Raw genomic sequence first — 26,568 nt, 5'->3', positions numbered from 1 at the left:
TCTGTTTTTGAAGTTTTTTTGTTGAAGGATAGCCACCCTCAGGTCTGTAATCGAGTGACCAGAGAGATTGAAGTGTTCTCCAACTGGTTTTTGAATGTTATAATTCTTGACGTCTGATTTGTGTCCATTCATTCTTTTACATAGAGACTGTCCAGTTTGACCAATGTACATGGCAGAGGGGCATTGCTGGCACATGATGACATATATCACATTGGTAGATGCGCAGGTGAACGAGCCTCTGATAGTGTGGCTGATGTGATTAGGCCCTATGATGGTGTCCCCTGAATAGATATGTGGACAGAGTTGGCAACGGGCTTTGTTGCAAGGATAGGTTCCTGGGTTAGTGGTTCTGTTGTGTGGTGTGTGGTTGCTGGTGAGTATTTGCTTCAGATTGGGGGGCTGTCTGTAAGCAAGGACTGGCCTGTCTCCCAAGATCTGTGAGAGTGATGGGTCGTCCTTCAGGATGGGTTGTAGATCCTTGATGATGCGTTGGAGAGGTTTTAGTTGTGGGCTGAAGGTGATGGCTAGTGGCGTTCTGTTATTTTCTTTGTTGGGCCTGTCCTGTAGCAGGTGACTTCTGGGTACTCTTCTGGCTCTGTCAATCTGTTTCTTCACTTCAGCAGGTGGGTATTGTAGTTGTAGGAATGCATGATAGAGATCTTGTAGGTGTTTGTCTTTGTCTGAGGGGTTGGAGCAAATGCGTTTATATCGTAGAGCTTGGCTGTAGACAATGGATCGTGTGGTATGATCTGGATGAAAGCTGTTAGGTAGGAATAGCGGTCAGTAGGTTTCCGATATAGGGTGGTGTTTACGTGACCATCGCTTATTAGCACCGTAGTGTTCAGGAAGTGGATCTCTTGTGTGGACTGGTCCAGGCTGAGGTTGATGGTGGGATGGAAATTGTTGAAATCCTGGTGGAATTCCTCAAGGGCTTCTTTTCCATGGGTCCAGATGATGAAGATGTCATCAATGTAGCGCAAGCAGAGTAGGGGCATTAGGAGACGAGAGCTGAGGAAGCGTTGTTCTAAGTCAGCCATAAAAATGTTGGCATACTGTGGGGCCATGCGGGTACCCATCGCAGTGCCGCTGACTTGAAGGTATACATTGTCCCCAAATGTGAAATAGTTATGGGTGAGGACAAAGTCACAAAGTTCAGCCACCAGGTTAGCCGTGACAGTATCGGGGATACTGTACCTGACGGCTTGTAGCCCATCTTTGTGTGGAGTGTTGGTGTAGAGGGCTTCTACATCCATAGTGGCTAGGATGGTGTTTTTAGGAAGATCACCAATGGATTGTAGTTTCCTCAGGAAGTCAGTGGTGTCTCGAAGATAGCTGGGAGTGCTGGGAGTGTAGGGCCTGAGGAGGGAGTCTACATAGCCAGACAATCCTGCTGTCAGGGTGCCAATGCCTGAGATGAAGGGGCGTCCAGGATTTCCAGGTTTACGGCTCTTGGGTAGCAGATAGAATACCCCAGGTCGAGGTTCTAGGGGTGTGTCTGTGCAGATTTGTTCTTGTGCTTTTTCAGGGAGTTTCTTGAGCAAATGCTGTAGTTTCTTTTGGTAACTCTCAGTGGGATCAGAGGGTAATGGCTTGTAGAAAGTGGTGTTGGAGAGCTGCCTAGTAGCCTCTTGTTCATACTCCGACCTATTTATGATGACGACAGCACCTCCTTTGTCAGCCTTTTTGATTATGATGTCAGAGTTGTTTCTGAGGCTGTGGATGGTATTGTGTTCTGCATGGCTGAGGTTATGCGCACTATGCTGATAAATTCAGTATTGACCCATTCATGGCTGCAGTGGGAAGATTTTATTATAATAGTCTGAAGTCCTGTCATCTGGAACAGTGTGTGTCTGAGAAAGAATAAAGCAGCTGATGCATTTACCAGTAGGTTTAAATAGTTTTACTTCCACAGTGAAGCTACTCCTGGAGGTTGACCTTGTGCCTTACAGCTCAAATGGAGGGTGCAAAGAACTTCAGCTCCCTTACTCTTCTGTACAGCAGCCAGGCACAGGTGCTTGGACTGCTCCCTGGCAAGACACTCCAGAGGTGTCAGGGGCAATGGCCCACATCCCCAGTGCACTGGACAGAAGAGCAGACTGCCTTGCTGTGGAAGGCGCATGATACTGGGGATGTAGAAATGGGAACATCCTCTTTGTCCCATGGAGAGCTCCCCGAAGCAGAATTCCAAGGCTCACCCTGATGCACGGGCTGTGTCTCAATAGCACAAGTGAATATTCCACATAAGGCTCACCACCCTCTGGTTGTTTGCAGCATTGTTGTAGCCATGTTTGTTCCAAGATATTAGAAAAACAAGGGGGTGAGGGATGAGGTAATAACTTCTATTGGACCAATTCCTGTTGGTGAGAGAGACAAGCTTTCTAGCTCCACAGGGCTCTTCTTCGGTCATACGGTTCACAGTTGCGGTATCTGGTTAAAGATTCATGTTTATAGTTAGGCATCTTACATTTATGAACAAGTTTATTAAAGGAAATTATTAATCAATGATTGCAAATACTTATATTGATAAATGATTTAAAGCATCTGAAACCTTTAAGAGGAACTAACAGTTTAAAAATATACTTAACAAACAAGTTCTTGCTTATTTGAGTTACTAATAATAATTTAGACTTCCAGTGCTTAATCTGATTTACTTTTCACAATCTGCATTTTGCCAGATTCTCAGCATAGCTTGGTTCACCTTTGGGTTCCAGCACAATACTGTAGTGTTTGCAAGGGACTAGTTGCATGCTAACAAGTGGTTTTAATTAAAATCTATATATTTTAAATTTCATTAAAATTTTTATGTAAAGGTTTTTCTGTATTTGTTGTATTTAAAACACATGTTTTGGACATAAACCACATGAGTGTCCTTTTGAGATAGCCTTTAGATACACTAAATTCAAGTAGCATTCCAGATGTTATTAAATCAATGTTCTTGGAGCTGGATTGGGAGCTGATTCCGTTTGTCAGCTCTTTGCTTTGAAATAGAGGAGAGAATTTGGATCTAATCATGGTGTAACCTGGCCAATAGTCTAGTTCAGTGCTTCTTAACCAGGAGTATGTGTGCCCGTGAGGGTACGCAGAGGTCTTCTAAGGGGTACATCAACTCGTCTAGATATTTGCCTAGTTTTACAACAGTCTACATAAAAACCACTAATGAAGTCAGTACAAACAAAAATTTCATATAGACAATGACTTATTTATACTTCTCTGTATACAATACACTGACATATAAGTACAATATTTATATTCCAATTGATTTATTTTAAAATTATATGGTAAAATGAGAAAGTCAGCAATTTTTCAGTAATAGTGCGCTGTGACACTTTTGTATTTTTGTGTCTGATTTTGTAAGCAAGTAGTTTTTAAGAGCGGTGAAGCTTGGGGGACGCAAGACAAATCAGACTCCTGAAAGGGGAACAGTTGTCTGGAAAGGTTGAGAGCCACTGGTCTAGTTACGGAAGAATACAGTCACAAAATGGGAATAAACAGGGCCACGCTCAAGCCAGCATTCTCTGTGCTTCTGTTTTAGAGGGTTCCTTTTTTTTATAGCTCTGCTTAATTATCTTGTGGTCTAACACTACTTTATCTATCAGATGCACTGCTCAGACTTGGCATGGCACCCTGATGTGGCTACACAGATGGTCCTGGCTTCAGAAGATGACAGGTTGCCTGTAATTCAGATGTGGGATCTTAGGTTTGCTTCTTCTCCTCTTCGTGTTTTGGAAAACCATACAAGGTATTTATGGCGGCTTGTCTGTAAATCTTGACTTTTCTTTATTGTTTAGCCATTTTTCTCATTCTAATCTTGGTTTGTACACATTACTGTATTTTTATCCTCTGTCAGTTGGTATAAATGCCATCTCAATTTTAAGCTCCAAGGCAGATGCTTTAGCAGCTACTGTAATGCTTAATCTAGACTTTTAGTGATACGGCTAGCCTTTGTGCCCAGCAAACCTGTGCCCAGTGGTCCACACTGCTTTTAAGGAGTTAGAATTGTGAAGAAGGATTCTAGCTTTATTTTTTTTTTTGAAGTACAGTACGTTTCTAGCTGTTTCCTTTGAGAAGAAAGTCTCAAAAATTTAAACATATGTAAATCGATTGCAAGGGTGCAAAGGAAGAAGCAGCTGGGCTCCACTTCTGCCGAAGGGGTTGGGGAATCTAAAGATCCCTCACCCATACAAACAGTAATACATGGTTTCTAATCCAAAACGAGTTGCATAAATTTGGGGTGTATTCTAATGAATCCTTTCACTAACTCTCCCCTTAAACCTTTTGACTGACCTGGTGTACAGTGGTGTGAAAATGATGGACAGGAGTTTATTGCATATGAAGATAGAGGGCAGCAAAAAACTGTGTTGCAAGCACTCCCTGAAAATGCCGATTTTGACTAGGCTAATGTTAACCCTTTAGTAATAAAAAGAAGATTGCCACAAGTATTATTCACAGTTCTTATCCTGCAATTTTCCGAGTCAGGTATTAGTGCGATATTTTATTACACAATCTTCCTTTGATATCCATGTTTTTTATCAATGGATATAGTATTTGGCTTTCAGGTACCTTTCTGGATTGTGCCCTAAGTCTGTGGCTACACTGTCATGACTCCTTGTGCAGAAAGTGGAAAAAATCTATTTCAATAAAACAAATGTTGGCAGCACCTTCTCTACTCTCTCAACATAATGGGGGTGGCAAGGGACTTGGCATTTAAAGATGAAATCGCCAGGTAATCTAATGAGGCACCCTCATTAGCACACATCTAATCATCATGCATTTATATTAATATTTTCTTACTATGGCTTTTCACACAGGGGTATTTTGACCATTGCTTGGAGTATGGCAGATCCTGAGCTGTTACTCAGCTGTGGAAAGGATGCTAAGATTCTCTGCTCTAATCCTAATACAGGGGAGGTATTGTATGCAAATCATTTTTAAAGGTCATAAACAGAGAAAGATTCTTTGCATTACATTTGTTGTGGAGAGTAGTGGAGAACATACCGACGTTGTTCATAGATGACACAGTGATCTGAGCAAAATATTTTTTTAAGAGTAGTTAATATTTGTTTTACAATTTTCCCCTTCATACCAAAACTATATTCTCTGATCCCAAACATTTTGTACATGCAACCCAACTGAGAAAAATTGGGTCAGTCTTATACAAAGGTGACCTCTTTAAAACCTGCGAGTGTTAGCTGCTACTGTCAGTCATGTATATTATAAACTAAGACAGGATAAGACTTGTCACCTGCTCACTCTTAGGGTTCACTGAAGGGACACTGTCAGTTCAGTTTTATCCATTTCATCTGCCTCTGCTAAAAGTAGCTTTGTGAAGTGTACCTGTCTACGGGCTCTTGGTTTTTTGTCCATGGTTTCCTTGAGGTGTGTTTTTTGACGCACCTGCTGTTCTTTGAACCCAAAGAAATCATGAGTCAAAAATCTGGAGTCAGGTGATACATATGGGCAGGAGTGGAAGCGAGATAAAATACTTGCCGGTACGGGGGCCTTCTTGAGTGGAAGGGGCGGGGCTGGGGGTCAGCCTCCCCCAGCCAGCCCTTCCATGCTGCCCAGTGCCACACTGCGCTGTGGCGGCAATTTAAAGGGCCCAGGGCTCTGGCCGCTGTTGTGGTAGCAGTGGTGGTGGCCAGGAGCCCTGGGCCCTTTTAAATCACTGGGCTCCAGGGCAGCTGCCTCCCCTCCCCCCCCGATAAGCGGCCCTGAGCGGGCGCAAAACGGGCAGCAGCATGAAAACGCTGCCGTGGCAGCGCTTTAACATCAGCTGTGTACGAGCCGATAAGGCAGCCACTTCTTACCGGTATGCTGTACCGTCCTACTTTCACCCCTGCGTGTGGGAACCCTGAATCCTTTCCCTTGCACATGTGAAAGCCTTTGTAGACCACAGAACTGCTCACTACCTCCTTTGGCCACTTCCTTCTTTGCCCCTACTGCAAGGAAGGAGTTTTTGAAGCTGTTGAGGCTTCCTGGCCGTGGGTTTTTGACTTGATTTCATCCCTTCAAAGCTACACATGAGAACTCTGATCTGGGAGAGAAATCAAATTAGAATTGATTGTGTCATTTCTTACTCCACCATTTAAATGGCAGTACCCTACTCTAATACAGATGTTTTTGTATCTACATATTTATGGCTCTGATTTGGCAGACCACTTAAGCACATGCTTAATGTTAAGCAAGTGCGTAGTCCCGCTGAAGTTAAGTATGTTTCGCTGCTTTGTTGGAAGGGAATTTATATGTCTCCCCCTCCCCCCACTTTTTTTTTTTTTTAAGCTACAAGGCTTTTTCAACCAGACACTATTTTGTATTTGCTGTAGAAGTGGTAAGAATTAATGTCTGATTGTATTGATGGAAAATTAATAGATGCTTTAATAATTACATTCCTTCCAGGTTTTTAACTGAACAACTTTTTAAAAGGGTGGGGATTCTTTATTCAGTAGACTTGAGTCTTTGATTAAAATCTGTGGGAAGTAAACAGGTAGTTTTTTGCCCACCAGAGGGCTCCCATAGTTGCTATATGATACAAGAGAAACTCATTGAGTCATGGAAACATAATTTTAAAATATGAATACATTTTCTTTGGCTGTTTGAAATGTATCCTAACACCTTCCTATGGATGTTGCCATAATGCAAAAAGACCACAAAACCATCATTTTTCTCTTGAAAACCTTTAGCCACAGTTTTTAGCCCCTCCTTTCTCTCGTCCCATGGAGATGATTTTAAAGCAGGAGACCATAATCCTGTTTCAGAGTGTAGTTGCCCATCCTACTGACACAGGACCTTTAGTGACACATTATCGTCGTTTATTGTGTTAATACTGTTTCATCAAACTCTGTTTTGGCACAGGTGTTGTATGAGCTTCCCACAAATACCCAGTGGTGCTTTGACGTTCAGTGGTGTCCCAGAAACCCTGCTCTCCTTTCAGCTGCTTCTTTTGATGGACGGATCAGCATTTACTCCATCATGGGAGGGAGCACAGATGGTTTGAGGCAGAAACAGGTAGACAAGGTATTGAAAAATGTGAAGAGGAGAATGTGAAGTTAGAGAAGAAAATACTTAGTTCCCTGTGACAAAATTTGAAAATGGCGGAAGCGTTGACAGTTAAAGTAGTACGCTAGACTGTTGAATAATTATCATGTACAAATATGTATCCTACATTGAATTCTGCAGGAAACGTGCAATCAGTTTCTTTCTCTTTAAAGCTCTCATCCTCCTTTGGGAATCTTGATCCATTTGGCATGGGACACCCCCTACCTCCGTTGCAGCTTCCACAGCAGACGACTCCTCAGAGCACTGTTCTACCATTAAAGAAGCCACCCAAATGGGTGCGACGGCCTGTGGGTGCATCATTTTCAGTAAGTTAGAGCCCCTGTGTAGGCTACCGAGTGGGCAAAATTGACTTTCCGATAACGTTTCTGATATATTCTCTGCAAGCAGTGTAGAAGGGGTTCCATATTGCATTACAACAGAGCTTCACTCATTTGCAATAATGACTGGAAGGTCCACTGTGGGGTACTGCGTTTTGCAGTTGGCAGCCAAGCAAATCAGTACATTCCAGAATAATTTTTATAGGTGCTGCATCACCATACACTTTGTTAATGTAGTTTGCTATGTCCACTTTAGTTTTCAATTATGAACTACACTTCATAGTAAATACACTCTATGTTTAGTAACAGCTTTGAAGTGTATGACACCTCTCTGCTATTAAGTCTTTGCTGAGAAGTAGGGTGAGAATGCCAAGTTTTATTGATTTTTTTTTTTTTTTTTAAGGATTATCAGAGTCACAGATTAGCCAAGTGAGATTTAGCAAGGTTCCACTGTACTTTGAGAGTAGAGCCATCTGTTCTATAACTACATTGTTCGCTTACTTCTAAGTTACAGGTTTTTAAACTGAGAACTAGAATATGCCAGGTTTTTGTTCTCTCAGTGAACCCTGACTCAGAATAGATATCTGTGCCAAAATACTGATCTAGTCTCAGCATAGTGTTATCTGATTCAGATGTTAGTGACATTTGACATCTCCAGTAGGGTATAATTCATGTTATTTTGGAAACAATTCATATATCCTTCTAACTGTACTTTGAGATGTTGATTCCCATTATCTCATCCTAGTTCTCTATTAGCTAACTGAGAACTTTGGATTTGTGTGGGTTTTTTGCTTTATATTATACTGGTTTCATTTAGAGCCAAATTGGTTAACTTTTTTTTTCTTCTTTCCCTATTATCCAAATCTTGGTTCTTTCTTGGCCACTTTTATTTCTGTCGCTCTAATCTACCAGTTGTGTGCTGTCTAAGGTAGTGTTGCACATTTTTAGGCATATTTTCAGGTAGCACTTACCATGCCATATGTGTATGCATAATTTAATTATTTAACAATTATATTGTAGCACAGGGGTGGGGTGGGCAAACTATGGGCCTGGGAGGTCACATCTGGCCCTCGATCTCCCACCAGGGAGCAGGGTACAGAGCTTGCCCCACTACGCGCGGCTCCTGGAAGCAGCAGCATGTCTCCCCTCTGGCTCCTATGCATAGGGGCAGACAGGGGGCTCTGCGCGCCGCCCCCACAGCTCCCACTGGCCGGGAATTGCAGCCAATGGGAGCTGCAGGGGCAGTACCTATGGACAGGGCAGCACGCAGAGCTGCCTGGCCGTGCCTCCGTGGAGAAGCTGGATGGGGGACATGCCACTGCTTCTGGGAGCTGCTTGAGGTAAGCGCCACATGGAGCCTGCACCCTTGCCCTTCTCCCATGCCCCAACCTCCTGCCCCAGCCCTGATACCCCTCCTGCCCTCAGTCCCAGCCCAGAGCACCCTCTGCACCCTGAACCCCTCATTCCCAGCCCCACCCCAGAGCCCACACCCCCAGCTGGAGCCCTCATCCACCCTCCCTTATCCCAGTCTCCAATTTCGTGAGCATTCATGGCCCGCCATACAATTTCCATATCCAGATGTGGCTCTCGGGCCAAAAAGTTTGTCCACCCTTGTTGTAGAGGCACCAGAAGCCCCAATCAAGATTAGAGCCCCATTATGCTAGATGTACAAATACACTGTCCCTGTTCCTAGGAGCTTTCAGTCTGAGGCTGTGATCCTACAAATGTTTATGCAAGTGAATAACTTTACTCTTGTATGTAGTCTCAGTGCGTTCAGTGGGACTACTCACATGTATAAGTGTTTGCAGGATTGGGGCATTAGAATGAATCAAGAGAGAAAATGTGTGTGTAAGTAATATATAAAGTGTGTATGTGTGTGTATAAATGTGTGTGCATTGTATAAATACGTTATATATGTAATATTTGGTACATTATTTATTAAATTGCAGTTTGGAGGAAAGCTAGTTACATTTGAGAATATAAAGACTCATCAACAAGGAGCTGAGCAGCAGCGGCACCACGTGTATGTGAGTCAAGTTGTCACCGAGAAAGAGTTTCTGAACCGTTCGGATCAGCTGCAAGAAGCTGTGCAGTCCGAAGGCTTCATCAATTACTGCCAGAAAAAAATAGAAGCTGCCCAGACTGATTTTGAGAAAAATGTGTGGTCTTTCTTAAAGGTAATGTTTTTCAGATGTTTCTGAATTATTAAAGGATTGCCTAGCCTCTAAAAACCAATACTAAAAGTGGTTCTCAGTGCATAGTAAAACATTTTAAACAGAAAACACTGTAAAGATAATGAGGCAATTTCTAGTTTGTACAGTAGAATGAGATTCTGAAAATGGTATCAAATAATCATATACTTGATCAAAAGAGATTACTGATGGCAGGACAAGGAATCTTTGAAATAGGTATGCTTTAGTGTCTGCTCTTAAAGCTGTTCTAGCAGAATCAAAGAGCTACAGATTCTGGGGAAGGTTTGACACAATTTAACCATTTGGCCTAGTATTGGTACATCTTTATACTAGGTCAGGTAATGAGAGATTTCAGTTTTCGTATTTGGTAAGGTAAAATATGCTTTCTGTTATTAGTTATGACATTTTGTATTTTCAGAATAAGAACTAAATGGAAATTCAAGAGGTCCAGTTACTAGACATAGCTATACTCAGAGGCCCCGGTCCTCAGAGTCCACAACTAAGTTCTCCCTTTTTAACACATTTTGCTTAATCATTGATTCCCAATAAATGATTAAACATGTCAGTTGAAATTACAATGGGGAAAATGAAATTAGGATTCAAAACATGCTTCTTTTGACTATGAGTTGTTTTTTTTTGTTTGTTTGTTTGTTTGTTTTTTAAGGTGAATTTTGAAGAAGATTCTCGTGGCAAATACCTTGAACTTTTGGGGTACAGGAAGGAAGACCTAGGGCAAAAGGTAAATCTGTTTGAAAGTTGTGTATTTATTTATACTGAGGAATATATTGAAATATAAAATATTTAGAGAGGATCAGAAGTTGAGGTGCTTATATTATTTGGCATATGGATGGAGAGTTGGAATGGCAGTAACAAAACAGAGCATGTGAAAGGACATAACATTTTTCTGTGTAGTAGTATCTTGAGGATGCTTCCTGATAACTCAGTTAAAGCTGTATTATCCCAGGCTGCAGTTATTACCCTGTGATAACTACTATAATACAGTTACTATCCTATCCTAAAAACTAGTGGTCTCCAATCTTTTTACACCCAAGATCACTTTTTGAATCTAAGGGCAATCCAGGATCTACCCCTTCCCTTCCCCGAGGCCCCGCCCCACTCACTCCATCCCCCCCCCATCCCTCACTCTCCCCCATCCTCACGCACTTTCACCAGGCTAGGGTAGGGGGTTGGGGTTCGGGAGAGGGTGCGGGCTTTGGACTGGGGCTGAGGGGTTCGCAGTGTGGGATGGGGCTCTGAGCTGAGCCTGGGGCAGGGGTTGGGGTGCAGGAGGGGGTGGGGGTGCAAGCTGTAGGAGGGAGTTTGGGTGCAGGTGGGGGCTCTGGGCTGGGGCAGGAGGGGGTATAGGGTGCTGGCTCTGGGAAGGAGGTCGGAGTGGGGCAGGGGCTGGGGTGCAGGAGTGGGTATGGTGGGGTGCTGGCTCTGGGAGGGGCTTGGGGTGCAGGAGGGGGTATGGGGTGCTGGCTCCGGGAGGGGGCTGGGGGTTGGGGTGTGGCCTCCTGCCGGGCAGCACTTACCTTTGGTGGCTCCCGGTTAGCAACCAGTGCAGTGAGGATAAGGCAGGCTCCCTGCCTACCCTGGCCCCACAGTGCTCCCGGAAGGGGCCTACGCGCTCTGGCTATGTGGCTCTGCGCACTGCCCCTCTCTGCAAGCTCCGCCCCTGCAGCACTCCTGGCCAGTGGGAGCTGCAGAAGTGGTGTTTGCAGGCAGGAGCAGCGCGCAGAGAGAGACACCTGTCCCCCTCCCCTGGGGCCGCACTGGCCACCTCCGGGAGCGGCGTGGGGCCGGGGTAGGCAGGGAGTCTGCCTTAGGGGCAACCACACTGCACCACCGGAGATCGCGATCAATCGACCCGTTGGTAACCACTGCTATAAACAGTACCCTCAGGTTATTTAAATACTGCTAACTTGAAGACTTATTATTTAAGCACCAGCAGTGTGCTCATTGTTCAAGAAGGTCCAGAAAACACAGTATCTGTCCTGAAATTTTTGTCTAGATACAAAACACAAAATACCTTATGAGACCATGGAGAAATTTCTGTCTAGAGCTTTTTATGGCAGTAGCAATATTTTTTTTAAGGTATATATTCTCCTCTTGTTGTAGACATTCAGGTTAAAAATTTAAAAGCGGTCGGGAGGATTTAAATACATCTATTAAGTTTAATAAATGTGTGTCTTATCCTCTAGACTGCTTTGAAAATCTGAACATCATTTTTTTCCTGTTAATAGGAATTACTCATGTATGTGGAGATGCAATTCAATGCAATTACACATGTATAGTACATAGTTAAAAAAACTAAACCCTCTTTTCAGTGTCGGATTAGCATAAAATACTAAGAGTAATATTCTTTTTTGATCTGGGTGGTAATAATTTTTAGGAAACAGGAACCCCCCTCTCCCTACCCCCTCTAAAAAAAACCCCCCGACCAATCAAAGCCTTTTACATTCACAAAGATAGATGTTTTCTCCACCTCTTGAAATAGCAATTTGCACTGTTTGGGTACAGTTCACTTCTTTCTAACCCAGAAAAACATCCTTATCTTGGAGTGACAGAATTAAATCTGGTCTCCAGAAACAATTGTCGCCTAAGTAGGATACAGGGATAAGTCTACAGACCCACAGCTTTTCATTCTTGTGTTTAAAATTGGTCTCTGGTGCCTGTTACCAAGAAGACAGCAAGACACTTCAGACCCTCGAACCTGTACTTTGATTAGCTGACAGTTCAAAAATGTCTGTAAGTGTTAATGGTAAGGAATTTAGTGTTGTATGTAAGTGTGGTGGTATGGGACTTGATTGACCTTTTAGGTGAATTGATGTGGTTTGAAATAGAAAATGAGTTTTCTGTGTCAATGCTCTGCATCTTCATAGTATTTTCTGTGTCTTTGCTTACAAGAATCCTTGAAATCTGACATTAGGACTGCCAACTTTCTGCTTGCACAAAACTGAACACACTTGCCCAGCCCCTTCTCTGAGGCCCTGCTCACTCCTTCCTCCTCTCCCTCTGTTGCTTGCTCTCCCCACCCTCACTCAGTCGCTTATTTTCACCGCGCTGGCTCGGGGCTGGGGTGTGGGAGCGGGTGAGGGCTCTGGCTGTGGGTGCGAGCTCTGGGGTGGGGCCAGGGATGAGGGGTTTGTGGTGCAGGAGAGGGTTCCGGGCTGAGGAGTGGAGCCGAGGAATTCGGAGTATAGGAGGGGGCTCCGGGCTGAGGCAGGAGGTTGGGGTGTGAGAGGAGGTACGGGCTCTGGGCTGGGGGGTGCGGGTTCTGGGGTGGGGCCAGAAATGAGGGGTTCATGGTGCGGGATGGGGTTCTGGGCTGGGGCAGGGGATTGGGGTGCAGGGTTAGCATGTGGAGCCCCCTGGCTGCACCTGCGTGTAGGAGCTGGAAGGGGGACATACCAGTTGCTTCCCGGAAGCCACGTGGCACAGAGGCTAGCAGGGAGCCTGGCAGCCCCGGCACCACCAACTGGACAGTCAATGGCCCGGGCAGCGGTCCTGACCGGAGCCACCAGGATCCCTTTTTGACTGGGTGCTCCAGTCGAACTTTTCTGTGCTTGCTTTTCAAGCTATCTACTTTATTTCACAGTGCTGTGTTCTTCACCTTTTTCAGTAGAACAGTGTTGCATCTATTATGAAATCTCTAGTTTGTCTTCCTTTAATTTTGACTAAATTGGTTCAAACACTTTACTCATTTTTGTAATCTGCAGCACCTCCAAACTTAAGTGTGTCTGAAAAATAGCTAGTTTTCAGCAAAGAATTGCACTTTAAACTGAATCCGTGTTATCTATTGAGTAGAAAAAATACAGAGTGACTGACTAATTTTAGAGTTAATGACATCTTGACAACAAAAACCAGTGAATCTCAATTTATTCTTTAACATTTTTAGGTTCCTTATCTTATCCCTAATATAAAAAGAGCAATTGGTGTCAGTTTGCCAAAATAAACTTCTAGTAGCATAAAGAAAAGGAGTACTTGTGGCACCTTAGAGACTAACAAATTTATTAGAGCATAAGCTTTCGTGAGCTACAGCTCACTTCATCGGATGCATTCTAACACGGCTGCTACTCTGAAACCTTCTAGTAGCATGCGGATTTATTTTATTATTTTTTGGTCTGGCACTCTGGCCAACACAAGGGAACTTCTGGAATATCACTTTTCATTGCTGTATTTACAGTAATGTAAATAAAAATGAGAGTCTAGAAAAAACCCTGTGCATTAAGCTAAATTTACAGACTAGAACAGCCTCTAGGGATATTATTCAACCTGTAGAACTAGAAGTAATCAGATGAGATTAGTGGTATTAGAAAAGCCATCCTGTCCAGCTGCTAGACTAATGCTTTTCCAGTCTGTATTTTAACTCATTATGTATACATTAGGTTGGGATTTTCTAACGGACCTAAAGGAGTTAGACACCCACTTCACATTGAAAGTCAATGAGAGGTAGGTGTCTGAACTCTTCTGCCTGTTTGAAAATCCTACCCTGACACATTGTCCTGCTGTGGTTGAAATAATCCTAACAAAACCCAGTTTCCCTAATCACTATAGACAGGGATATTTTTTTCCCTGAGAGCTGTGTTATAACATTATTATTTTATTACTACACGAGAACTCAGAAGCCCCAATAAGGATTGGGGCCCTATTGTGCAACACAACGGAAGACGCAGTCTCTGCCCTCAGAAAGCTAAAATCCAAGAAGATTTTAACCTTTAGAAGCGGTCAGTTCCATCACAGTTTGTTTAGCATGGGTCTCAAAGTAAATTCCTCTGCACAATGATAAGGGCAACGTTCTAGCATGGTTTCAACTCTCATGCAATCAGGGCCTTCTCTTCATCTCCAACTTACGGTTAGATGCTAACACTTGCTACATATCCTAAAGTAAGAGAGAAAACCACTTCTCTAATAAATCTTATTTATTTTGTAGATTACTTCAGCTCTGAATAAAGAGAGTCTTGTAGATGGCAAACTAGAGGAGGTAAGCAAACAAAAACAACAAAAATCTTTTTTGCCATATTAATATTACAAAAATGTGCCAGGTAAGAATAATTTCTCTTTTGACTCAGTAGTTATACCAGAACATATGAATGACTCAGATTAGGAGAATGTTGTAAATTTACAATTTCCACATAAAATACGAAAGTTCATATGAAAAAAAATCCCTGAAATCTCTGGCTCTAGAATTGTGTGAATATCATTCGTTAGTTTATTTCTTATCACCCAGTTAGCAGTTAATGGTGTGTTTGTTTTAGGATCTCTGTCTACAGGGAGAGAAATTAATCTTGACACGAGTCTTGTAAGGTTTCTTTGCTCCTCCATATTGGTTGCTTTTTTAATCCCTTTGTAGTGTCCATTACAATGTTTATGTTGTCTATGGGTGTAGAAAGGTGCCATATCCTTCCTGTTGTCAGGCAATCTCTGCAGCCTCCGGATCATTAACAAAAAGAATTGCAACGTGTTGGGGGAAGAACCACCCTGTTTTTTTTATCATTTTAAAATAAAAAATGGATTTAAAAAGAAATCTTTTTCAATATTTGGGGGCTGGGGAGGAGAGTAAAGGACTTCTGTGATATCCTCTCCCTCCTCTGGTCTGAGGAGAACCACAATGGCTTGGAAAGCACAGAGTAAATAACAGCCTTCTTTGCTAGCCCAGAAATAAACAGCTCCTCTTCTCTCTTTCTCTCTGCAGCCCCACATTCTCAGCAAGTCATGTTTGTTGTAGGCAATCACTACTTATATTGCAATTTCTACCTTCCCTTAAACAATTGCTAAAAGAAAGTGTTGTGACCTCTGGTTAAATCTAATTAAAGTAGTAATTCACACTAATGGGAGTTCCAGGGAGAAATATAATCTGTGACATTTAAGTGCTCATCACTCTGGAGACAGACAGTAGGGAGAATCCTGCCCTTATCATATGGAATGAGGAAGCTGGGGAAGGAAGCTTTCACCACAACAATAATCTAGGGGCCGTCCAGATCCAGGATTGTAGGGGTGGGAGAAGGCAGGGAATGCACTGCCAGGCAGCATGCTTTGCTCCTGTCAAGAGGAGCAGTTTGTGGCCCTGGCTAGTGTGTGCTGTATATTGCTGGATATGGATTGAGGGGGCTGCCCACTCTTCCCAGAGTGAATATGACGCACCAGCAGGTCTGGAAGTTAGGCCCTTCTTGTAATGGGGTGCTCACCGCGCCCTGCTGGGGTCAGCCTCCTGGCCCTGCTCCCCAGTGAGTCAGGACCACTTCAAGCTGGTGCAACATCTGTGCTCTTTATTCCTGTGTCTGGTCCCCCCCAGCTCCAACTATTTACAGAGCATTTACAGGTTTGGCCTAGCACAGGCCTCAGTCCCAACAGGCTCCTGGCTCCTTCTGAGCATACTCTCCCCTCCTGGTCTCCACCACCATCCCCCCAACTCACTTCCTCTCAAGCTTTTAGCCCCTGTTAATGAGGCTGGCAGGTGTGGCCAGCTTCCAGGACAGTCCTAAGTAGTGGCCCAGCCCCAACCCACTTCCCCTGACTGGGGTTGAGGTGGCAGGAGCTGATTAGGGCTTCCCCAGGAGCGCCTTGCCGCACTTCTCCTCTCGCATACCTTTCTGCATTTCAGAGAAGGATTTGGCCTAATGGTTTAATTTTCAGCATGTGGGACTGAATCTGAGATTCCCACAGCTTTCTTGTAAGAACGGCTTGCATTGAATATGCATCTTTTTTTTCTTTTCTTTTTTTAATGGTCTAAAGTGGTAGTGAAATATACCCTCGCCCTACATTCTCTCCTTCGCACTCTCTCCTTTGCCAGAATCTGTTACAAACACTCTTCATGTCATTATAGTGCACATGTTCTTTTGACTACCATCAATTAGTGTCAAATTAAAAAAAAAGTGGCTACTTGCGTTCAGATGGCTAATTTGAAAACTGTGGCCTGATCTACACCTATAAATTATATTGACCTAGCTACATTGCTCAGGGCTATGAAGAACTCTGTGCCCTGTGCAAAGTAGTTAGGTCGACCTAACCCCCACTGTAGGTGAAAGAATTCTTCCATCAACATAGCTACCATCTCTCAGAGAGGCAGATTGTCTACATCAGTGGAAAAACCCCTTCTGTCGACGTAGGAAGCATCTACCCTACAGTGGCTACAATGGCAAATCTGCAGCGCTGTAGCTGTGCTGTTGTAGTATGGATGTGGCCTAAGTGTGGCTCTGTGCTTCTTGGGAGGAGAACTGTATGTCTCCTGCTCTGTTTTACCCGCATTCTGCGTATATTTCATGTTATAGCAGTCTCGGATGATGACCCAGCACATGTTTGTTTTAAGAACACTTTCACAGCAGATTTAACAAAACGCAAAGAAGGTACTGATGTGACATTTCTAAAAATAGGTACAGCACTCGACCCAAGGTTTAAGAATCGGAAGTGTCGTCCAAAATCTGAGAGGGACGAGGTGTGGAACATGCTTTTAGAAATCTTAAAAGAGGGGGGAGGGATAGCTCAGTGGTTTGAGCATTGGCCTGCTAAACCTAGGGATTGTGAGTTCAATCCTTGAGGGGGCTATTTAGGGATGTGGGGAAAAAATTGGGGAATGGTCCTGCTTTGAGCAGGGGGTTGGACTAGATGACCTCCTGAGGTCCCTTCCAACCCTGATATTCTATGATTCTAGTTAGTGGGGAAAACCAAGGAAGTGAAGACATTTACATTTCTGCAAATGGAGTTCTGCTCTTGGCACACTTGTCTGTATATTGTTGGGCTCGTGTTCCTTTTAATCTGCGTTCTTCAGAGCTGAGTCTCTCTCTCTCCCTCCCCCTCCTGCTAACTTTTTCCAAATGTCGTCTTCCGTTCTCTGCAAAAGGCTCTTAAAGAATCTGACCAATCAGTACAAAGTGATGAAGAAGATAGCCATGCTACTGAAGAACCGTTCTTGGGAGAGGTAAGTGTTGGCTTCTGTATTAACTATGTTAGGTTATCACACACTTACCCACTGCCTTAAGAGCTCATTTCCTTTCTAGTGCATCTTTCTAATGTTCTCTTTGTGTGTGTATTGTACCTCTGCATATTTGCACAATGGCAAATGAGAGGGGAGTTAGTCAATCAACAGTTTCTCTGCTCAGGTTTGGTCCACACGATGAAAAGGTTGAGAACTCATGTTCGAAGGAGACTCACACTGGGTAGTACACATTTCTATATGAATTTTATTTTAAATTCAAAAATTAACACGTCGTGCATAGATTTTCACATTGGATTTGAGATAGTTGGGTTTTTTTTTTTTTTTTAAGTGAAAGATCATAAAGGGTTCTATTGTAGAGGCTGCTGAATGCTCTGGCCCTTATCCAGTTTAGCATTTTTAACCATGTGCTTAATTTTCAGCATGTGAGTGGTCTCATTTCAATGCCCAGAGTTAAGCATGTGTTTAAATGCTTTGCAGGATTGAGCCAGGGTGCCCAGGATCACGCACCAGATCTCTGTGCAGTAAAGTTAAGTGTTAGCTAGATAGCATTAACATACAGATCAGCCTTTTTGTGGGAAAAAATATATGCTTATTTAAAAAGCAGTACATACCAACTAGATGCATCATGCTGGAGCAATTAGATGCTTGGACATTGACTCACCCTGACAACTTGAGCAGGTGACATAACTTTTTGGTTTCCCTCTCTGTAAAATGAGGATGTTATCATCTACAGTCCTCACAGTGGGACTGTGAGGATTGATTACCTAAAGTTTCTTTAGGAGGTTTTTTTAATTATTATTATTATTATTTATTATTATTCTGTGCATTCATTCATGGAAATCCCAAAGCTGTACCTTGTTGTCCAAGTAATTGCTCACAATGTCTAAATACTTGCCCATGTTCTTAAATGAGCCTCTTCCCAGTGAAGTGAACCCTGATTTTTTGAAGTGTTTTTCCCCTAATTGCATCTAGTTTTAATAATGCTCACCAGTGATCTGTCAGCAGTGGTGTTTGTGCATTTACATAGCTAGGTAGATCACTAGGTACACTCAGGGCTTTTCCACAGTGCCCAGAGATTTGCTTTGTGCAGGTGCCAGGAGAAGTTAATGGCATTGTGTAGAAACACAGAGCATAACAATGCTCTTTAATTCTACGTTAGTAGCCTCTTGGGGAATGGCAGTAAAAAAGCATACCATGCCCTCCAATATAAGGTGTGTATCTTCAAACATGGATTTATTTAGCCAAATCTTTGCATAGGCTGAAAAACTGCACTTTTCCTCTCTAATAGAGAACAAAAGAGGAGACTGAAGATCTGACATCTGGAAAAGAAACGTTTAACATCTCTGTCAGTGGAGGTAAAACCTGTTTATATTGATTTCATGGTACTTGCAAATATTTTTGCTTATTGAGCTATCACAACTGTAGTATTACCTAAATTCTCTTTATATGGAGCCTTCTGCCTAGGGAATGTCAGAGAGTCTGTTATTTACTCGCATTTCAATTATTTGCACTTCTATATTAGCTTTCACCCAACAATCTCAAAGTACTACAACACCTGTGTTAGGAAAAGTAAGGAATTACGCAGGGATTGCTTTCCCCATCACTGCAATGCATCCACCTCTGGGTAGTTTGATTCCTTTTTAACTGCATATAGCAACTCTAAACAACAGTTTAGGACATATTGTTAGGAAGGATTCTGTACCAGTTGACACTGAAACTAGAGGAAGGGTTTAGTAGACAGCCTGTTGTTACCAGAGTTCAGATTTGGTCGGGACATGGGTGTTAACACTTCATTCTTACCAACATTCCCTGGGGATCTGTAGCGACCACCGAAGTTCAAGGCCTTCGTTGTATATCTCATCCACAAGATAACACTTCAAGCATCCCTCTGGGGCACCTGGCATTGGCCACTGTCGGCAGACAGGATACTGGGCTGGATGGACCTTTGGTCTGACCCAGTATGGCCATTCTTATGTTCATCCCGACAAAATATGTTGGGTCATAGTTTCAGTACTGATTCAGAAGAAAGAGCGCTGCCTAGTGAAATATCAGCAGTACTTCCTATGACACTAAAGTACGTGATTCTTGGAGATCTCTTATCCAAGTACTTGTTTGGCCTGACGAAGTGGGTTTGAGATTTCTTGGGATCATAGTACAAGGTGATAATGCTACTGGCTCATTGGCCTTGATTCAGGAAATCCATCCTATTGAGGGCAGCACTTAAGCACATACGAAAGTGTTGTCTTGAATAGCAGTGAACTTAAATGTGCTTAATTTTTTTTTTCCTGAATCAAGGTCTTTAAGAAGAAAACAGCCCAGCATCACAGAGTGAGAGAAACTGCTACTTGACTCACCTATATAACTCTATGTTTAATGCCTGTTTTATTTTGAAGCAGTAAAATTGTTTCAAAACTAAATTATTCTTCCTGTTGCAGATGTTGATGGTTTGATTACCCAGGCTTTGCTGACTGGTAACTTTGAAAGTGCCGTTGATCTCTGCTTACATGATAATCGCATGGCTGATGCCATCATATTGGCCATAGCAGGTGGACAAGAGCTGCTGTTGAGGACGCAGAAAAAGTACTTTGTTAAGATGCAGAGCAAAATTACCAGGGTATGTAGCTTTTCAATTGAAAACTAAAACAAAATTTGTGTGTATAGGCTTTCAGCAGACTCCTGAAACTGTTAATATTCTGGTGACATACATCCTTGCTATCTTTGTACATTTGTTTCTAGGAGAATTGAATGTAGGGTAAATTCATTCATTGGATCTGTGAGTGAAAGGGTGTTTTTCTGTTTTGTGTATTGTTAAGCAGAGAACAGGCTTATTAGCTAGGATGAAGAGCAGCTTTTACTCTTATTTCTACTCTCTCTCCCCATCCTTTTAACATTTGTTGATCACATTGAGTAAAAAGTATCCTCGCTGATGAGCAAGGATAAATATCTAGTTTAAACACAGTGTCTTTAGTGGTCATCTTTAGCAAGTACTGTACTTACTCCAGCTGCAGCACTTATTATGTTAATTTCTGTCCAGTCAGTTGGAGGAGAGATTTTTGTTGATGTTTTTTGCTCTACTGTGTACAAAGGTTATCTAAGAATAGCAGGACTAATCTAATCACAGGAGATCTATGAGACGGTGTGATATGGACATCTGGTTATATCTGCTCTTCAGCTTCTGTCTTGCTGGCAATGCTCCTTCAGTTCTTTGCCCCCTGCTGCTCTCTTGCGTCAGAGTATCAAAGGGGCATGCAAGAGGAGCAGCCATCAAGACATACCGTTGCCAAAGTTGGCGTTTTGAAACTGACCGCGTATTTCAGCTCTTGCTTCTTATTGTTCCTTTGACAGGGAATGGCATTTAATGGTGCAGTAGGAGGAGGCAACATTGAAAATAGCAGGTTTTTATTCCCATGCTAAGGTCCTGAATTAGCAAAGCACTTAATCCCATGCTTAACAGGGAGCAGTGGCTTCAAATGGGATTGCTTCTGTGCTGAAAGTTGAGCAGATTGCTCAAGTGTTTTCTGGCTCAGGGCTTAAGGCTGCAAAGCATGATCAGCACTAACACAGTGTCTCTAAGCGGGTCTTTACTGACTATTCCCTATGATTCGATTGGGGCAAGGGCAGTTCCAATTTCTTTTGTTTGGGGCAAGAGTAAAGAGGGAAAATCTGTTCACCTCTCTTGAGACCTTTTCTAGATATTTTTAGTAGGCTTAAAGAACAGAAGTACAGGTATTTCAAATACTTCTTTTGGCAATCATCCTTTGGAGAGAGGCAATTCTGTGGAACACCAATCCCTTACCTATACGTTGTGTTAGCAAATGAGTGATACATTTGTCATTGTACTTTTTTTTTTTTGATTAGTTACTTGCCTTTGTTTTTCTTCTAAAGTCATGCAAACTGTTTGTTTGAGGCCTGATTGTGTTACTTACAAGGCCTTTGTTCACTAAATATCAACACAGCTGCAGAGTAAATCAGTATTCTGTCTAAAGTGGATGAGTAACTGGAGGGCAGAGCGGGGGCAGGGAAGGGAAAACTGAATACTGTCAAGATCCTGGCAGGTTGGCTAACGGGACAAAGGGCAGGGTTGTTCAGTTAGTGGACAGAGTATTGTTGATGCAAGTCTGGGTTGCCTCTGCTTAAGGCATTCTTTTTTAACTGCAGTGAAGTAGGCTGCCAGGGGTTTAGAGTTTAATAAAATGGAATTAAAAGGTTTGGTCAGCATGCAGTTTAGGAACAAAATCAGTGATGCCCCTCACTTTACCCTGTGTTGTGCAGAAGCATTATAACTAAATTCTTAACCAAACAAAGATAACCTTATACTGTAAAATAATTTTTAAAAGCTTCTGCAGGGTCCCTGATTTGCTGATTACTGTACCCGTGTGACATCATGCTCAGGACACACAGAGCTGTGAGCCACCATGTTCCCACTCTGCCTTAGCAAGAGTGAGAGCGTTGCTGCTGATAAGCTATGCATCAGCTCCCTGACACACCAGCCTGTTTGCCTTGTCAGCAAACGCTTCAGGACTCCGCCAGCCTAAACCTTGCCTTGTAGGTGACAATCAGTGAACCCCAGCTCTCGAGTTCCCCAGAGATGTCTCCCTTCAGGGGCCGGTCCCTCCCCCTGGACACTCACAGAAATTAAGTTCCCTGCCTCCAGAGAGACAATACATACACCAGCATGTTAGGTTAGCTAAGACTCACGCTTCCATACAACAGCACTGAGATGGTTTTGTAATAAAACAAGAATAAGTTTATGAACAAAGAATAGAGATTGAAGTGATACTAAGCAAGAGAAGGAGACAGGTATAGTTACAAATAAAACAAAAGAAAGCCTGCTATAAAATAAAAGTGACTAAAACTTAATCTTTCTTTGCGTAAGCAATTTTTGTATGTACATCAAATTACCAGCATTCCTAGCCTTTCAGACTAGGGGATCCATCTTTTACAGGCTCAAAGCATGCTGTACCTATGTCCTCTCCTATGGGCCCCTATGTCCTCTACCTATGGGTCCCTTCAGGGTTCTCTCCCTTTCTTGTTATAGACAATAACCCCCAGAAATGTATCTTTGAAAAGTAAGTGCATAAGAAGTTCCTCTCCCCTGTTGTTTGTTCTTCAGGCTGCAGACACCAAGCCCTTCTTTCACCCTCTGGTCAATTTGCTTTTTTAATTAGTTTGATCACTTTATTTCCCTTAGATGCACTGTTGTACTTTGCTTGCAAAGCTTGACCCTGGCAGGCTGGTGAATCCACATTCCTGGGGCTAGGACAAACCTGTTCATCTGCTCTACTCAGATTGCTTAGTCTGCACAAATTTTAGAAACATATTTCCAGTACACATATGTAACACTTTACACGCAACCCATGCATACCTCACTCAAACACTAATCACCACTGTGTCACCAAATTTCAGAAAATATCTTATTTAATACATGTTTATAGTATAATATTGTATACAATCAGTTGATTCCATTGTTTATTCTTTGTGGTTCAGACCCTCTTTTTCCCCCTGGGACACCTGCACCCTGATCAGCACATCATGTGATGTGAATTTTATAATAAGTATACTTGCTGTGCTGTGTTGCCTTTGTCCTGGTTTCTAAGTTTCACTGGATCCCATCTAAATGTGAATTCACATAATCTTTCAGGTTAGTAGAGTCATGGTGAAGTATCTGTCCCAGATACGCTGGGGTAGGGCACACAGCATAGATGTAAATGATATGGGGTCAGGAATGGGAATTCTACAAAGACATCATTCGGTCTTTCTCTTTCCTTTCCAGCTCATCACTGCTGTTGTGACAAAGAACTGGAAGGAGATAGTTCAGTCATGTGATTTGCAAAACTGGAGAGAGGCGCTGGCTGCTGTGTTGACTTATGCTAGGCCAGATGAATTTGCAGCTCTCTGTGGTAAGAAAATTTAAGAATGGATGTAATTTATTTTACTAACTTAAGTGAAACTATGCTTTTAAATACTCCAAAGTTATTTTCCTTCAAATGAATTAATTTATTCATGATTAGTTCCTTTATTGGATAATTCCTTTATTTTGGATTATAGGATCTCATTGGAATTTTAAAGGAATACAATCAATTAAAATCAATATTTGATTATCTTTCTTCTACTACCCAACCAAATCTGTCCCTGTTCCTGGTCCAGCATGCAGCTCCTCCTGTTGTATCTGTTCTGTGAATAGACGGCTCTTCAGTCTCCAGGAATGTCAGTCCAACTCTTTTTTTCATAAGGCAGTAAATTCATTGTTTTAATTTTTTGGAATAAAAGAAACATAACCCCTAAAAGTGATCCATTCCTAAATCATTGTACAATTCAAAGGTGTTTCTACAAGGAAAGAACAGATATGCCTCTTCATGGCCAAAGCAAAGCACAAACACTGTTATCTTTTCCTATAAGCGAGCAGTGCTGACCATTAATATGAGAGCTGCGTCTGCTAAGAAAACAGTATATAATATTCTTTGCTTACGGGATGCCAATTAAAATGTTTCAAAAAATTGACTAGATGAGGCAGAGTTATCAGACAGATAGATTAACATGATATGTAAGGGAAGAGTCAACATGGCTTTTGTAAAGGGAAATCATGCTTTGCACATCTATTAGAATTCTTTGAGGGCATCCACAAACGTGGACAAGGGTGATCCAGTGTACATTGTGTAGTTGGGCTTTCAGAAAGTCTTTGACAGGGTCACTCAACAGAGGCTCTTAAGCATAGTAAGCAGTCATGGGATAAGCGGAAAGATCTTCTTATGGATTAGTAACTGGTTAAAAGAGGAAACAAAGGGTAGGAATAAATGGTTTTCACATTGGAGAAATTTCACATTTCACAATGGTTTCACAGTGGAGAGATAAATAAAAGGGTCCTCCAAGGATCTGTACCAGTGCAGTTCAACATATTCATAAATGATCTGGAAAAAGGGATAAACACTGAGGTGGCAAAGTTTGCAGATGATACAACATTACTCAAGATAGTTAAGTCCAAAGCTGCCTGTGAAGAATTACAAAGGGATCTCAAAACTGAATGACTGGGGAATGAATGAATGTCAATGTTGATAAATGCAAAGTAATGCACTTTGGAAAATGTAATCCCAACTGTACATACAGAACGTTAAGGTCTGTATTAGCTGTTACGACTCAAGAAAGTGTTCTTGGAGTCGTCATGAAAATGGTTCTCTGAAAATATCTGCTCAATGTGCAGCAGCAGTCAAAAAATCTAACAATGTTAGGAACCATTAGGAAAGGGTTACATAAGAAGACAGAAAATATTATATTGCCTCTATATAAATCCATGGAATGCCCCCACATCTTGAATACTGTGTGCAGTTCAGGTTGTCCCATCTCAGAAAAGATACATTAGCATTGGAAAAGGTACAGAGAAGGGCAACAAATATGATTAGGGGTATAGAACAGCTTCCATATGAGGAGAGATTAAACAATCTGTGACTGTTCATCTTGGAAAAGAGATGACTAAAGGGGGTAAAGGAAGTGTTATATACCCCTTCACATAACAGAAGAGCTGGGGTCATCCAATGAAATTAATAGGCAGCACGTTTAAAACACATAAAAGGAAGTACACCTTCACACAACGCACAGTCAGCCTGTGGAATTCAGTGTCAGAGGATGTTGTGAAGGCCAAAACTAAAACAGGATTCAAAAAAGCATTAGATAAGTTCCTGGAGGATAGGTCCATCAATGGCTACTAGCCAAGATGGTCAGGGATGCAACCCCATTCTCTGGGTATCCCTAAAACTCTGACTGCCAGATGCTGGGCCTGGATGACAGGATTGATCACTTGATAATTGCCCCATTCTGTTCATTCCCTTTGAAACATGTAGCATTGGCCAAGGTCAGAAGACAGGATACTGGCTTGATAGACCATTGGTCTGACTGAGTGTAGCTATTCTTATGTACAACCGTGTTAGCACTTTAAGTTGTTAAAGCACCTTGTAAAAATTAATTCTCCCTCCGCGGTAGGAGGAGGGAAGTGCTGTCTCCTTTTCACAGGTGCCCACCCTGAGGCAGAGAGGAGTTAAAGGCCTGCTCTTGCTTCTACTGGAGTCAGTAGATGAAGAAACAGGTCCTTGAGACTCGCCAAAGGCCACACAGCAAGTCAGTAGGAAATCCAGGATGAATGTGGAGGAAATCCAGCCACCGACACCATGTGTTCACTCCTGCACACCACACTGTCTCACCTCGCCTTATTAGCATAATAAACCAATGGCTAGCCATGGTTACACCAGCCTTATGTTCTAAACTTTATTAGCATTACTCACATGATGGATTCTGCCATTGCTACAAGCCAAAATAAATTGTTCTAGCAAATCAGATTGCCAGGCACATGCAAATAAAACAGCAAAATGAAAGACAAGCTCAGACTCGCCCCCCTCATTTGTCCCCTTTGGACACATGAACATATTGCACAATTAGTCTGTTTTCAGCATGAGTGTCAGGGAAGAGGGTTCCCACACTTTGGGTTCCTATGACTTTGCAGATAAACACTGAACCACATTGGCCAAGCAGCATCAGGAATGTGTCACAATGCCTGCCTTCTCTCTGTGCAAGATGGGTAACATTTTCAAGAGCACCCTAAGTGACCGAGTGCGTATGCACAAAACAATGACAATTTGAATGTTTCTCTTCTACGTTTTGCTAGATTTAGAGTTTTGGCATATATTTGAGTATCACAACGATTTTCATTGTCTTACCCAGAGCTAGTTCAAGCATCCTGAATGGTCCTTTGTTTTAACTATCAAGTGTTTTATGAGATGACTCAAATGCTTTTTATTCATAATTCTTAGATCTGTTGGGCAACAGACTTGAAAACGAAGGGGACAACCTCCTGCAGACACAGGCTTGTCTGTGTTATATTTGTGCTGGGAATGTAGAGAAACTAGTTGCGTGTTGGACTAAAGCTCAGGATGGAAACAGCCCCTTGTCCCTTCAGGTTAGTGTCTTTGTGAAGAAAGGTGTTGAATGACATGCTGTAATAATTTGGTGTGGTACTTTTGGTAAGTATGTGGGTTTGGCTTTTAAATAAGTTTATTTTTGTACAGGATTTTGACTG

At 42.4% G+C, this 26,568-nt stretch overlaps 1 protein-coding gene across 20 annotated transcripts in view; it reads left to right on the top strand.

Annotated features, from left to right (window-relative positions):
• Nucleotides 1-26,568, top strand: part of SEC31A (SEC31 homolog A, COPII coat complex component) — a 74,491-nt gene that overhangs the window by 19,459 nt on the left and 28,464 nt on the right. For all 20 annotated transcript variants that reach the window (XM_038398949.2, XM_038398944.2, XM_038398942.2 and 17 more), the window contains exons 7-18: nucleotides 3,597-3,739; nucleotides 4,809-4,908; nucleotides 6,853-7,014; nucleotides 7,209-7,361; nucleotides 9,323-9,550; nucleotides 10,230-10,304; nucleotides 14,502-14,552; nucleotides 17,409-17,486; nucleotides 18,793-18,859; nucleotides 19,940-20,118; nucleotides 23,278-23,404; nucleotides 26,303-26,448. In XM_038398949.2, the coding sequence (XP_038254877.1) occupies nucleotides 3,597-3,739; nucleotides 4,809-4,908; nucleotides 6,853-7,014; nucleotides 7,209-7,361; nucleotides 9,323-9,550; nucleotides 10,230-10,304; nucleotides 14,502-14,552; nucleotides 17,409-17,486; nucleotides 18,793-18,859; nucleotides 19,940-20,118; nucleotides 23,278-23,404; nucleotides 26,303-26,448 (1,509 nt within the window). The remainder of the gene's footprint in view (nucleotides 1-3,596; nucleotides 3,740-4,808; nucleotides 4,909-6,852; nucleotides 7,015-7,208; nucleotides 7,362-9,322; nucleotides 9,551-10,229; nucleotides 10,305-14,501; nucleotides 14,553-17,408; nucleotides 17,487-18,792; nucleotides 18,860-19,939; nucleotides 20,119-23,277; nucleotides 23,405-26,302; nucleotides 26,449-26,568) is intronic.

Source organism: Dermochelys coriacea, chromosome 4 (genome assembly GCF_009764565.3).
Source record: "Dermochelys coriacea isolate rDerCor1 chromosome 4, rDerCor1.pri.v4, whole genome shotgun sequence".
Lineage (NCBI taxonomy): Eukaryota > Metazoa > Chordata > Testudines > Dermochelyidae > Dermochelys > Dermochelys coriacea.
The sequence above is the reverse complement of the archived record's forward strand: the minus strand, read 5'-3'. Positions and strand labels throughout refer to the sequence as shown.